A 12,433-nucleotide genomic window follows, 5' to 3' on the forward strand; every position below is an offset into this window, starting at 1 on the left:
GTTTTCACAGCTGCATGAGAACTGCTGCACAAAACTGCTGTTTTGTGGAAACCTGAAATTATTATTATTATAATCCAAGATTTCAAGACGTCTTACCAAAAGCAAAAGAAGATATGCAACTTCAAATATTCCTTTTTCAGTTGCAATATACAAAATGCACCTGGTCAAAGACCTGTTGAAACTTCTGGAGCTGGTGCTCCATTTATAGACATCTTCAATTATGTTTCTGCATCCAGTGAGTAGCATGTTTCCTATGCACTAATGGTTTAGTACTGTTTTTATGCTCTTTAAAGCCACAAAACAAGCAATTTTCTGGTTAAAAGGCAAAATTAGAGCATACTATATATCTGACCTCTGATAATTATGGATTACTTTATTCGAAATCATTAGTAATTCTGAGAAAAGTAAGTGGTGTTTCTTCCAACTGACATGAATTGGCCACTAATATGGCCAGTACTTTCTATAAGAATTCATTTAAAGCGTCCTCACTATGATTTCTCTTCAAGTACAGCGTTTATACAGAACCTTTACCTCTGAAAACTGTGGCCACAGAAGGTCAGTTGCCTTTTCGGACAGCAATCCAAATGCACAAGGTAATGAACTACACATTTCATTGCTTAGTCAAAGGAATTTGATGCAGTAACAATCAAAACTCAGTGCTTCCACACAAAGCATCACCGGCTTTGCTTAACCATAATTTTAGTTTTTAAATATTCTCAAAACTTCACCATAACAGAAAAACTTACCCTAGCAGGACCTGTTGATAGGCATTTATATTTCCCAATGTATAGACTAGCAAATTTAACATCCAGTGATAGGTTCATCTGTTTTCTATGTGTGCTTCCAGAAGGTAAGGTGATCAGACATTTATCTTCAATTGACTCTGTTAAAAACTGAAAGAAAAAGTACATTTACTACAGGGCTTTAAATTAGATACTTCCCTCCTGTAATCTTAGGATTTTTTCATCATGCTGGTAAGAATTTACTCCCAAAGCCAGATTCCATATAAAAATTCCATATTAAAAAGCTGCAAGTGTTATTACATCCATTACTGACAACATCTGTAAAGGCCTAACAACACCTTGTTTCACCTTCATCACCATGACACGATCTGTGCTCTTCACTAATCCAGAGCCAAGTAAAACCCACATGGAGCAACAAAATAATACCCCTCTTTTTGTATCAGTGGTTCAGGATCCAATTCAATGCTTATGATCAAAACTATGCAACTGTGAGCAGAGGCAGCAATGGCTCTTTTGACTTGTTTCAGGATTACAGAGATAATGCAAATACAGACCAAGCTACCAGCACAAGGCTAATCAAGTCCAAAACGGGGCAACAACCTTTACGACTAGTTCTAAATTCATGTTTCACTGATAGCCACACAGGAAAGGGAACTTTACCCTACTCTGTCGTCAACAAAGATCCTTGAAATTCTCCATGCACTGAATTACAACATAGGACTGGCTGACAACAAGAAACTACAATCAATTTAAAACATTGTGTGAAAACAAATTTTTCACATACCTATCTTCGTCATGTCTATTTCTAGGTAAGGTTACTACTTGATCCTTTCTGTTTTCTGATATTAAACATTTCCAAATGTTTATTTTCAAAACAGGAAATACACCATGAGTTGCAGAAACACCAAAGCTTCAGAGCCAGAGAATTGTGCTTGTGGCTGAGACAATAAACAATAAATTTCATTGTAGAAATAAAGGGTTGGCATAACAATATATAGACCAAAAATTAGACTACCTGCCCTGTCTGACTTTCCACGTTGTCTTCCGATTGCTTGGCTGAGAAGCCAGACTGTTGATCTGTTTCTTTGATTTCAGTAATACTATCCTCCATCAGCTCTGTGCATTGTGGTTCAGAAGGTCCATCTTCATCATCACTGGAAAGGATGACTAAAGAGGAAAAAAGTATACATATACTACAAGACACAGACTTGAGAATATTTCCTTCATTGTGGATTTCAGACAGGCAAAGAATTCTCTCTTGCAGTATCTAATACCAAAGTACATTGCCCAAATCAGTCAAGATCTGTATGCACAAAAGTGTATACAACAAGTACCACTTTGTAACTTTATGAACATTTTTTATTCAAGATCCTCAAAATTATTTGGCTATGAAAAGAAACAGGCCACAACTCAGCTGTTTCAAAGTAGATAATATTTTTTCTCAGCTTAAGTATCATTAAGAAGTAGAAGCTCAACTTTTCATAGCCACAAAATCAGCCACAAAATAAAGATCGGAATTTTAAAATCTTGCTGTCTATCCCGTTTCTCAAGTACAAGACCCTCTGACACTGGGCTCTGTTCTGTAACCCGCACAATGCTTTACACACAACATGATCTGTCTTCAATCTTTTGTTCCACACATTTCAACTAGTCAGTCAGGCTCGAGTTCTAGCACCTAAGAGTCCCAACAGCGATTGTCAGCAGCACGGACACAGTACATACTTGGGTCAATGGAAACAAGTTGCTGATTACCCCTGCAGATTCTGTTCCGCAGCTTGCTCAGGTACTGTGATGGGTCCATCTTTAATTTCCTGATTGTGCTAACTTGTGGTAAAATCACATCCTCACTGGTGGCAGAAAGCTGCTTCTCTGACAAATTTCTGGGAAGAGGCTCTGAGCCAGACTCCTGTGTGCAGCTGTGCACAGGTCTTGAGTGGCTGTGGGTGAAAGTGTCTTTATGGTCTCTCTCTAATGGCTGAGGAACACAGTCCAGCACCAGAATCGTATCAGATCCTGGATTTTGTCTGTCCTCAGTGGGTGTTTTGCAACCACAGGTTGAACTCAAACTTTGCTGTTCCTAGAAACAGGAATCAGAGGCAGGATGTAAGTTTATTTCTTGACATTTCTAGATGGTTGTGATCAGTGAACACTGAGACTAAGTTATGTGTAAAAAAAAAACAAAACAACTACAGCTTAACACAGCGACATTCACTACTCAGTTCAAGATAATTTCTCCCTCTTCATATTCCAAAGGTTATTATTATATAAAGGCATAAGGGACAACCTTTTAAAAATTTACTATGGCCCACATTCACACTGGTTGCATATAAATCACACTTTGTACTTGATTGATTCCCTCAGTCTTTTGTTTATCTGTTGGAGGGGGTGTAGTTTGTTTTGGTTTTTTGTGGTTTTGTTTGTTTGTTTTGCAAATTCTTATGACAGGTAAGAATAAAACTTTAGGGAAGAGTACAATAAACTGATGAGAGGGAAGATGACATTGCAAGACTTCAACAACCCCAGGTACAATTGGTAATTTTCGTATTAAAGCCCCTATAGTCCCTAATTCTATATCATCTGTGAAAGAAGCTCCACTTAAGCACCTAGATGTCTTATTTTCAAAATTGTTGTAATCCCTGCTCCTGTTTGAAGGATCACCCCTCACACCTTTTTGCTACAATAAGCATGATCTGATGTTGTGGACAGAAGTACATTTACTCACTCCTTTTGCTGCATCACTGAACTTTCCCTCAATATATCTAACCTGCTAATACACCAGTATAATACACCCTACTTATTAGAATAATTATTTGGGATGTTGCTAATGCTGCTTCTGAAGGGTGTGTGCATGCATGTACACAAACACATACATTAAAATTAAGTGCAACTTACAGAGAGTGCAAGTGATTTTTCTGGAATGTGTGCATCACAATCATCAGAAATAGGGCCACTGTGTCTTCTTTTCCTTTTCTCAGAATCAGAAGAGCCCAATTCCTTCTGACTACGAGTAGTGCTGTTCATGTGTCTGCTCCTCTTCTCCAGTTCATCACAGTGCTTGTTTTCTGTGTCTAAAAAGTAAGTGATTTAACAGATCATTCTTAGCAACCTTTACATTTCTTCATATGTCTTAAATGAAATGCATAGAATTTCCACAGTATCTTCAACAGTTCTTTCCTTTTTTAATTGTGTGTGGCTGCCAAAACATATTCCCTAAAATAATGAAGGAATATTATTGTTGTATAATTACTTAAGATAAGGGTATAACCAAATTCCTAGCTCTCTTCCAAGTAAAAATTAGCATGTCATATTTCACAGTCTTTAATCTTCTGCCAGATGCCATATTCTCAATTTCCTGTTCTAATCTGGAAATATTACTAACCAGTAAAAAAATGGCAGTATATTATCCTTGGAGACTGAGCATAGAGGTTATAATTCTTCAGAAGTAAATACAAATATTGTCAAATAGCATAAACATTTTAGGAGGGTTCTCAAACCATTTGGACATTCTTAATGAGTTACATTCTTGATTTTATAGAAGACTTTTCAGAAAATCAGGATTATAACAGTGCAATGAGGCTTTCTTCAGTTTAATTCTTCTTCCACTGATAGCTTTGTTATTTATTTGTTTATTTTACCACAGCTTTATTTCTGTTTAAAACCAGGCATTTGATATATTTTACCATACCTGTAAAAAACTACATTTTGAGGAAACACACACATCACATGCAACACCTATTTTCTTTCTGTACTCTCCCTATAATACCAAACCAAAAAAGGAAAATATTCCAATACTCTCCAAAATTCATACTTAAATGCCAGATGACTGCTCACTACAAACCTTTCTTCTGCAGCTCCCGCCTTCTTAACGTGACAGCATTCGTTTTTATTGGTTCCTTAGAGGCCTTGGTCAGTTTACCCAGTTCATCATCTGTTTTTCTTAGGCAATGTTCAGACCTGCAAATAATACTAACTATGATTTATCTTTAATCTTGAAAGAAAAAAAATCCCAACAGAAACAACAGTTTGTTACACCACAAACTTCTGCCTTTCTCATAAATTTGTGGACCTAAGAATGTTAATGAAACAGATGATCCTGAAAAGTGTAAGTTATGAAAATATGACATGCTTGACATCAGACACAAATACTATTTTGTTGTAAGGAGTGACTGCAACAAGAACACAAGAAAAAAAAGAACAACAGTCAGTTGTAATTAATATGGTGAGAATGAGACAATGTAGTGTATTTTCAACTTAGATTCAGATCTGCAAATGGAACCCACTGAGTAAGATCCTGCAAGGAGAAATTATTTTAAATACAAATACCTGTTTCCATGAAAGAGCCTGAAACAGTAACTTTGAAGGAGGTGGGGAAGGATGGAACATTAAAGAGAAAGGGAGAAAAGGATCACAGTATCTAGTCCAAACAGATTTTGTGTTTGTTGTTTTTTGTGTCTAACTCAGAATGTTGCAGTCTAAACTTGCAAAGAATTAAGAGTCCATCACAATGACTGACATCACTGACAGCTAAGCATGGACTCATAAAGAACATCACCAACCATGGACTTCTCTAACTAGACAGCCAAAACTGCTGGACACCTTCCGAACAGATGCATGCTCTTCAGTGCCTATCTGTAGATTAGAGTGTTGCTGCTCCTTGGGAATACTGTAAAGACCGAGATTTCCAAAGTGCTTTGATACTACAGTGATGAACAGCATATATAAGCACTGTGAAGAAAGTACTGATGATCTTTCCATTCACAAAGAACCATGAATAGGACCATATACAGTAGAAGTGATCAGTAAGTGCTATTATTGATACTGTATATTGAACAAGACAGACTCTTCCATGGATCAAGTAGCTGTAGTTCTAGAATAACTTTACTACAGAAAACTTAATTTCGGAACCCACATCTCTTTCCCAAATCAAATATTTTTATGCATAACAGCTGTCTAGATTTGACTGCCTTAAAACCCATACAAAGCCATGAAGTGTGTTTCAGCATTTGTTTTACGCCAACATTACAATTTAGGCATTTCAACAATAGAAAGCATCTCAACAGGATGTTTTAGCTTTCAAGCTTCCTTAAACATTCTTACTTTATACGTAAGCTCTGCACGTTTTATTTGCAATTTCAACCTTTGCTGGCAATTCAGTTAATGCACCCCTTAGTGGATTTATGTATCACCTATGAAACTATGGCAGTAAATACTATCAAGTGTTCCCAACAGCCATGAAAAAAATAGTTTAGATACTTTAAACCTTAAGTTTCTCTACATTCAAAACCTACCTCAGGCTCATTAGTTATACTGATAGGTCAGTGGTGATTTAAACAAATGCATTTTACATTGGCTTGTTGCCGCCAGGCCTAGAGGAGGACCGCACACACCAATGTGATGTAAAGCAAATCCCAAGTTTATTCAAAAACACAGGGTATATATGACCTCAAGTGACCCCACCCCAGGTGCGGTGGTCTGACTCCAATTGGTTGAGGCTGGAAACATGTCCTTTTAAGGTGAAAACGAAACCTGTAAGGTGGTCACTCAGGCCCACCTTAATCGGGCTGCAACATTGGCTTGCGGGGAATAAGCAATACAAAATCTACCAATTCTGTAATATTAACAGCAAGACAGAAAACAGGGAACTTGCAGAAAGTTCTAGCTGGTAGATATAAGGTAACTTATTACCACCCTGTTCTGATCACATACAAGTCTTTGACTTGATCTGAAATTTCAATGGCATGAAATTGGCACAATTTTCAAGAAAACAAAGCATGCCTTCTAGCTACTTTGATGATACAAAAGACTCTCTGTATGACCATATACATTTATATGCATAACCTTTATAAGGGGGGAGCTTTTATTCTCCTCTGAAAGAAGAGAACCCAAAAGAATCGGTGTCAAATGTATCCAATGCACAGATTTTACTTACAGAGAGGTAACCAGGATCAAGCCATGATTTTGTTGTAATAATTCCTAAATTCTCCATTTGCCATGTATTATTCATTGCACTAAAGGGCTGGTGACTGGAGAGGGGTGAAAAATCATCCTAATGATGGTTCCTGCTAATAACAAGCCTCTTACGAAATACATTAAAAATCATGTAGCAGGAACAGAATATTAACCATTCAAACCATGAACCACTTCAAATCTAAAACAAGTTGAGTACACCAACTGCTGAAAAAAATTAATAGTTCAAACCATTACTGTGCTTAATAGAAAAGTGAACACCCTCCCTCCAAACATGAGCTTGAAAAAGAACTCAATATATTTCTTCAGATTTAGAGTTAAATAGAAGAGTGCATGTTTTCTTCCCTATAAACCCACTACCTTCCATCTTCCAAAACATGACCAAGTGAAAAAAATCAGATACTAAAAGATTTTGCAGTAAAAGAAACTAAAAAACAAACACCACAAAAGGCCTCCCAAAACCAAACAATCCCGCACACACACACAATATGAACAAACTCCCACACATCATTCAAACATAAGTTACAGAAAACTATTAGCAACAAATATATTATTTAAAATGAAGCAGCCTAATAAGTGATTTTATCTAAATCCCTCACTTAAATTGCAGCTGTGACAGGCTAATTTAAGCAGTAATGGGTAATCCAAGAGGAAAAAAAATGGAATTCCTATTAATTTCAGTTCTTGAAGATGCTGATGTATCAGAATAAGGAACGTGACTTACTTTTCTCAACTTTTACCTGGGAACTGTTAATTACTCCTGCCCTCAAAAAAATTTATTCTCTTCTTCCTCTTTCTACCCTCTTCCCCAAAATTTCTTCCTAAATTTTCCTGTGGAAAATTTGCTGTTGAGCAAAGATGTAGCCATAACAGACAAGAATAGACAGCTTACTGTGAATGCAACTGCCATCTTAGATCAAAACATCATATAATTCTAATATTTGATTTCTGCTAGTTTTATATGTCAGGCACTACTGTGATGCTCAGTCAACCTAAATGTAGGAAGAAAAGAGTTAAAATAGATGTTAAGTGGTGAGAGGACACACACAGCCCTTAAACAATGTCACCCTGTGAGGACTGAGTCCACTGGTGGGTTAATGTGAAAAGAAATAAATTATTACAGAGAGGAATTAGGAAAATTTTGCCAAAGAAGTTAATTGAAATCATGCTAGAACAGAACAGTGACAGGAAAGCAAGGTTTTAGTTCTGGACACAAAATCAACTTAGATGTGTTTGAATTACTTGGCCATCTTCACAAATCAAAACACTGATCTACTGCAAACAGAAATTTCATTTAAGAAAGAAAAGTAGCCCATTAGCATCAGGTCCAGCAAATCAGAAAAAATGCAGTGTTCAAAAGGCTCACTGGAGAAGCATGTTAGTTGCACTCAGGAAACTCCTGTTCAAGACAAGAGTAGAACAAAAATTCTTTCAGGGAAACTCTTTTCCATTATGAAGTTATGTCATTTCAGGAAAACTGGCAAAATCAGCAGTGAGTAACATACCTTTCAGACAGAAAAGAACTTTCATGAGGAGAACTTAATATTTGACATGTCTGTAGGCTGGCAACAGATGATGAGAGTAGTTGACCCGATTGCAATTTGTCAGCAGCAGGTAAATTTGCATCAATTATTACGTGGCTGTCTATGTACTTTCTTCCAATTTTTGTCCTCAGGATGTTCGTCAAGATAACTTTGGGTTGCCTGCCATATATATAACAGTAAATCATAAATACTGCACTGAAAACTACATAAAGAAAGCTCTTTTTAAATTCAGATATCTTAGAGGCTAGATAATCAAACATCAATTGCTTCTGTCCCTTAGAGACAAAAAAAAATCCCATTAAGAAACTTAAAATAGAAGGTAAGCAGAGAAACACAAAAAAATAAGAGACCAGGCTAAGAAACACGAGCCATATAATTTCACCTTAGCCAGATACAATTCACAGTGCATTGACTCTAACTCATCATGGAGTATGGTTTAAAATCTGGTAAATGTTTATCTCTAAATAGCTTTCATGCAGTATCTACACATTTCTCATAAGTCTCAAGCAAACAATCTTGATCTTCCTGGGAACAAGAAGCCTCCAGTAAGAGACCGAATTTTCTCAAGCACTTAGCAAACTGGTACAAAAGCAGCATGTACACAAAAAGGTAGCATTAGAATTTGTTCCCCTCTTCAAGTACAGAGGTGGCATTCTACAGAACAGCAAGGCTCAGAAAAACATCTCCAGGTGTTAGAACACAAGCATCACAGATAAGCTAAGCAGAAATAAGAAGATACAACTGCCCACTTGAGCACACACAATTTATTTGATTCAATGCCACTGCAGCCACCTCGTTGCATAGCCCTCGATTTACCCACTTAAGTTCCACAATCTGGGATTTAAATTCTACCACTTTCATTGCATTTTGGTTTGGATTAGGAAATAATGTTCTGGTCTTTCTGAATCTGTTTTGAAAAGCACTGTCTTTTGGGTATTGACTGTGTAATTCTCTGTTGTCTGTGTTCATCCACAGAGCACACTCCACCACAAACTGTGATGTCTGGGGAGCGCTCAGATCTTCTCTTGCAGAGATGTAAACTTGCATTTAATCAGGGCACTGCCTTACAGACAAGATGCTGCAGAGACATACAGGTGATAAACAACGAGAATACCACTGAGAAAAAAAGTCTAACACAGAAAACCACTGTAGACTGGATGTAACCTCCAGTAAAGAAAGTCCCTAAACTGTCGAGCATCAGAAGCTGATCAAGAAAACACAGAGAAGAAAACATTCACTCCAGCCGTACTTTTCCCTGAATATCTGCAAGTGACCACTGCTTGCAGAGGGGTGAAGAGAACAATGGACTGACATGCTTTTCTTCTGATCTTTTATACCAGTTCTCCTATTTTCATAAGTAGTCTAAAGCAGTAACAGTGAAATACACCTTGATACTGGCCCTGAAGAAAGGGTTGCAGTTAAATACAAATGTATTCTTTGCACAAGAATTAAAAAAACCCAAATATTTTGAGAATCCAATGGCTGAATCAGAATTAATTGGCCTTGTTAGTACAGGACCATCTAGAAGCCATTTGATCAGAAAAACCACTACAACATGCCTGGCACCATCTCTCTCAATGATTATCAAATGGCACCAGGTACAGTGAATTCAGTGAATTCAGATGAAATAAGTTCATGAACAAGGTAGCTGTGGTACAATAAAGAACATTTTCTCATGAAAAAAGTAACTGCAAGGAAAATTGTTTTGTTTAGTGACATGAAGTGAAGACAACATACCTTTTAGACAGTAATATACTTTGGAGAGTAGGGTTTAAACTCTGCCATATCTTTAGGCTGGCAGTAGATGATGAGGGTGGTTGATCTAAATGCAGTTTGTCAGCATCAGAAAAATTAACACCAGTTTTAGGTTGCATCTGTGTGTACTTTCTTCCTATTTTCGTCCTCAGGACATTCGTCAAGATAATTTTGGGTTGCCTGCCATACATATAATAATATATTAATAATAAGGTGCTGAGAACTTTAAGTCACATGAATTCAACAAAGCTTTTCTACGAGTTCACTTTCTCTGCATCATACCTTAGATCTTCACTAAAATTTGGTTCACTGCCTTGACAACTTACAAAGTAGTTGTCTTTGGAGAAGAACCACCACAAACACATCTCTTGGTCAGGGACAGCCTTTCAAGGTTTCCTCTTCTGGCATGAATAACATATATTCACATGTGATTCTGAAGAGGCAAACTTTCAGTACAGAAGCATGGAAATTTTGATGCATCTTTTTATTGCAAAACGTTCAAAGTGCTGTTGCTATGGCCTTACAAACTATTCTGAAAGTGTACACCTGAGCATTTGCAGAATATGAAGACAAGCACTCACTGTGGCATCTTATTTTAGAACCATGAATATTATTTGTTCCCATTTCACAAATTAATTATGATCTTGCTGGGGAAAAAAATAACATCAAAAAGCTGGAACAAGCTCCCAGGTCTTAAGTCTCAACTGATTTCTACTCAATTTTACTCAGAATTTATGTAAAATTATGAATTACAAAGTCAGTAAAAACTCCCTACTGAAGTTCTTTAAAGAAGTATCTGTACTTTTCTAGCTGTGCTAGAATGGTACTGAAGTCTTGACATAAAGAATTAACTGTGCAGCACAGCCAGTAATTTGGACAGTTTCCTTACAGAATCCTTAGGGTCAATATTGGAGGTCTTGTTCAGCAAGTCTGACCTTTGACTGAAAGACCCTGTGCTCATTAAACCATACTGCAAAGTGTCACTTCTACTTGGTTTCTGAATGCTTCCAGGGATGGTGACTCCACCACTTCCCTGGGCAGTGTGTTCCAGTGCTTAAATACTCTTTCAGTGAAGAAATTTTTCCTAATAGCCAACCAGAACCTCTCCTGGTGCAACCCGAGGCCATTTTCCTTTGTCCTTCCATGAGTTGCCTGGGAGAAGAGGCCAAGCCCCACCTCATCACAACCTCCGTTCACGTAACTGTAGAGAGCAATAAGGTCTTTCCTCAGCCTTTTCTCCAGACTGAACAACTTCAGCTCCCTCAGCCACTCCCCATAAGACTTATGTTCCAGACTCTTCACTGGCTCTGCTGTCCTTCTCTGGAGTTGCTCCAGCACCTCAATGCCCTTCCTGCAGTGAGGGGCCCAAAACTGAACACAAGAGTCGAGGTGCAGCCTCACCAGTGCTGAGTACAGAGGGACAATCACTGCCCTGGTCCTGCTGGCCACACTATTGCTGACACAGGCCAGGATGCCATTGGCCTTCTTGGCCACCTGGGCACACTGCTGGATCATGTTCAGCTGCTGCTGACCAGCACCCTCAGGTGCTTTTCTGCTGAGCCACTTTGCAGCCACTCTTTCCCCAGCCTGTTGTTTTGACTGAAGCACAGCCCCAACACTAAGCCTTACCGAACTTATCAACTGATAAACATTAGAGATCATAGATGGTTTGTCTCGATTTACTTCATTTTTAAACCACTGAGAACTGGACTTGTGTGCCAAGAGCTGGTCCTAAGAGGACACTGAAGTTCAGTGGTTTTAAAAGATTACTGAGGCAAGAATTACCTTTTTCTATTGCATGTCTTGCATAAAAAAACAAATTGTTGATACCATACAGCGGGACAGCTCTTATAGCTAGAGAAAAAACCTTTATTACTCATATAGGTGTTACACACATGCTACCATAACATTTCTTAGTTCTCACTGGGTTGACAACTGTGCAAACAAATATAATTGTCCCATTGATACGTTGCATTCAGCTCAGCAAGCTGTTTACATGGTACCTACTGGCAAATAAATACATATTTAACATGAAAACTGCTGAAGAACAGACATGCTTGAACCTAAAAAGGGATCTAGAACAGCCATGCTAGTCTAACACAGTGAACTTGGGTTAAGATGTTTCACATAATGCTTTTATTTTGCTCTTTCAATAGTTGCTTCATGTTGAGATTTCTTTTCCCTGGTTACTTACCATATTAAGAAGACACATAACCTCCCTCACTGAACCTGAAAAGACAGAAGTGCTCCCATACACTGCTTGGACAACCTTCCTATAAGCCATGAAAGCAAGTCCCTCTTATGGGATCTCTGCACCACTGAATGCCAGGACGTGTATGCAACAAGCTGCTTTCTCTCAGAGCTCTGCTATGCATTTCCCAGACCAGTGGTCTCCAATCTTTTTTGATTATGCACCTCTATCAG

At 37.9% G+C, this 12,433-nt stretch overlaps 1 protein-coding gene across 9 annotated transcripts in view; it reads right to left on the reverse strand.

The window, feature by feature from the left end:
- Positions 1-12,433, reverse strand: part of SENP7 (SUMO specific peptidase 7) — a 44,171-nt gene that overhangs the window by 18,123 nt on the left and 13,615 nt on the right. For 6 of the 9 annotated variants that reach the window (XM_071561400.1, XM_071561373.1, XM_071561391.1 and 3 more), the window contains 7 exons: positions 9,992-10,189; positions 8,216-8,413; positions 4,582-4,697; positions 3,636-3,811; positions 2,466-2,820; positions 1,759-1,910; positions 747-893 (listed from right to left, as the gene is read on the reverse strand). In XM_071561400.1, coding sequence (XP_071417501.1) covers positions 747-893; positions 1,759-1,910; positions 2,466-2,820; positions 3,636-3,811; positions 4,582-4,697; positions 8,216-8,413; positions 9,992-10,189 — 1,342 coding nt within the window. The remainder of the gene's footprint in view (positions 1-746; positions 894-1,758; positions 1,911-2,465; positions 2,821-3,635; positions 3,812-4,581; positions 4,698-8,215; positions 8,414-9,991; positions 10,190-12,433) is intronic. The other 3 variants (XM_071561382.1, XM_071561417.1, XM_071561436.1) reach the window with 3 other exon arrangements.

This window comes from Pithys albifrons, chromosome 1 (assembly GCF_047495875.1).
Source record: "Pithys albifrons albifrons isolate INPA30051 chromosome 1, PitAlb_v1, whole genome shotgun sequence".
Lineage (NCBI taxonomy): Eukaryota > Metazoa > Chordata > Aves > Passeriformes > Thamnophilidae > Pithys > Pithys albifrons.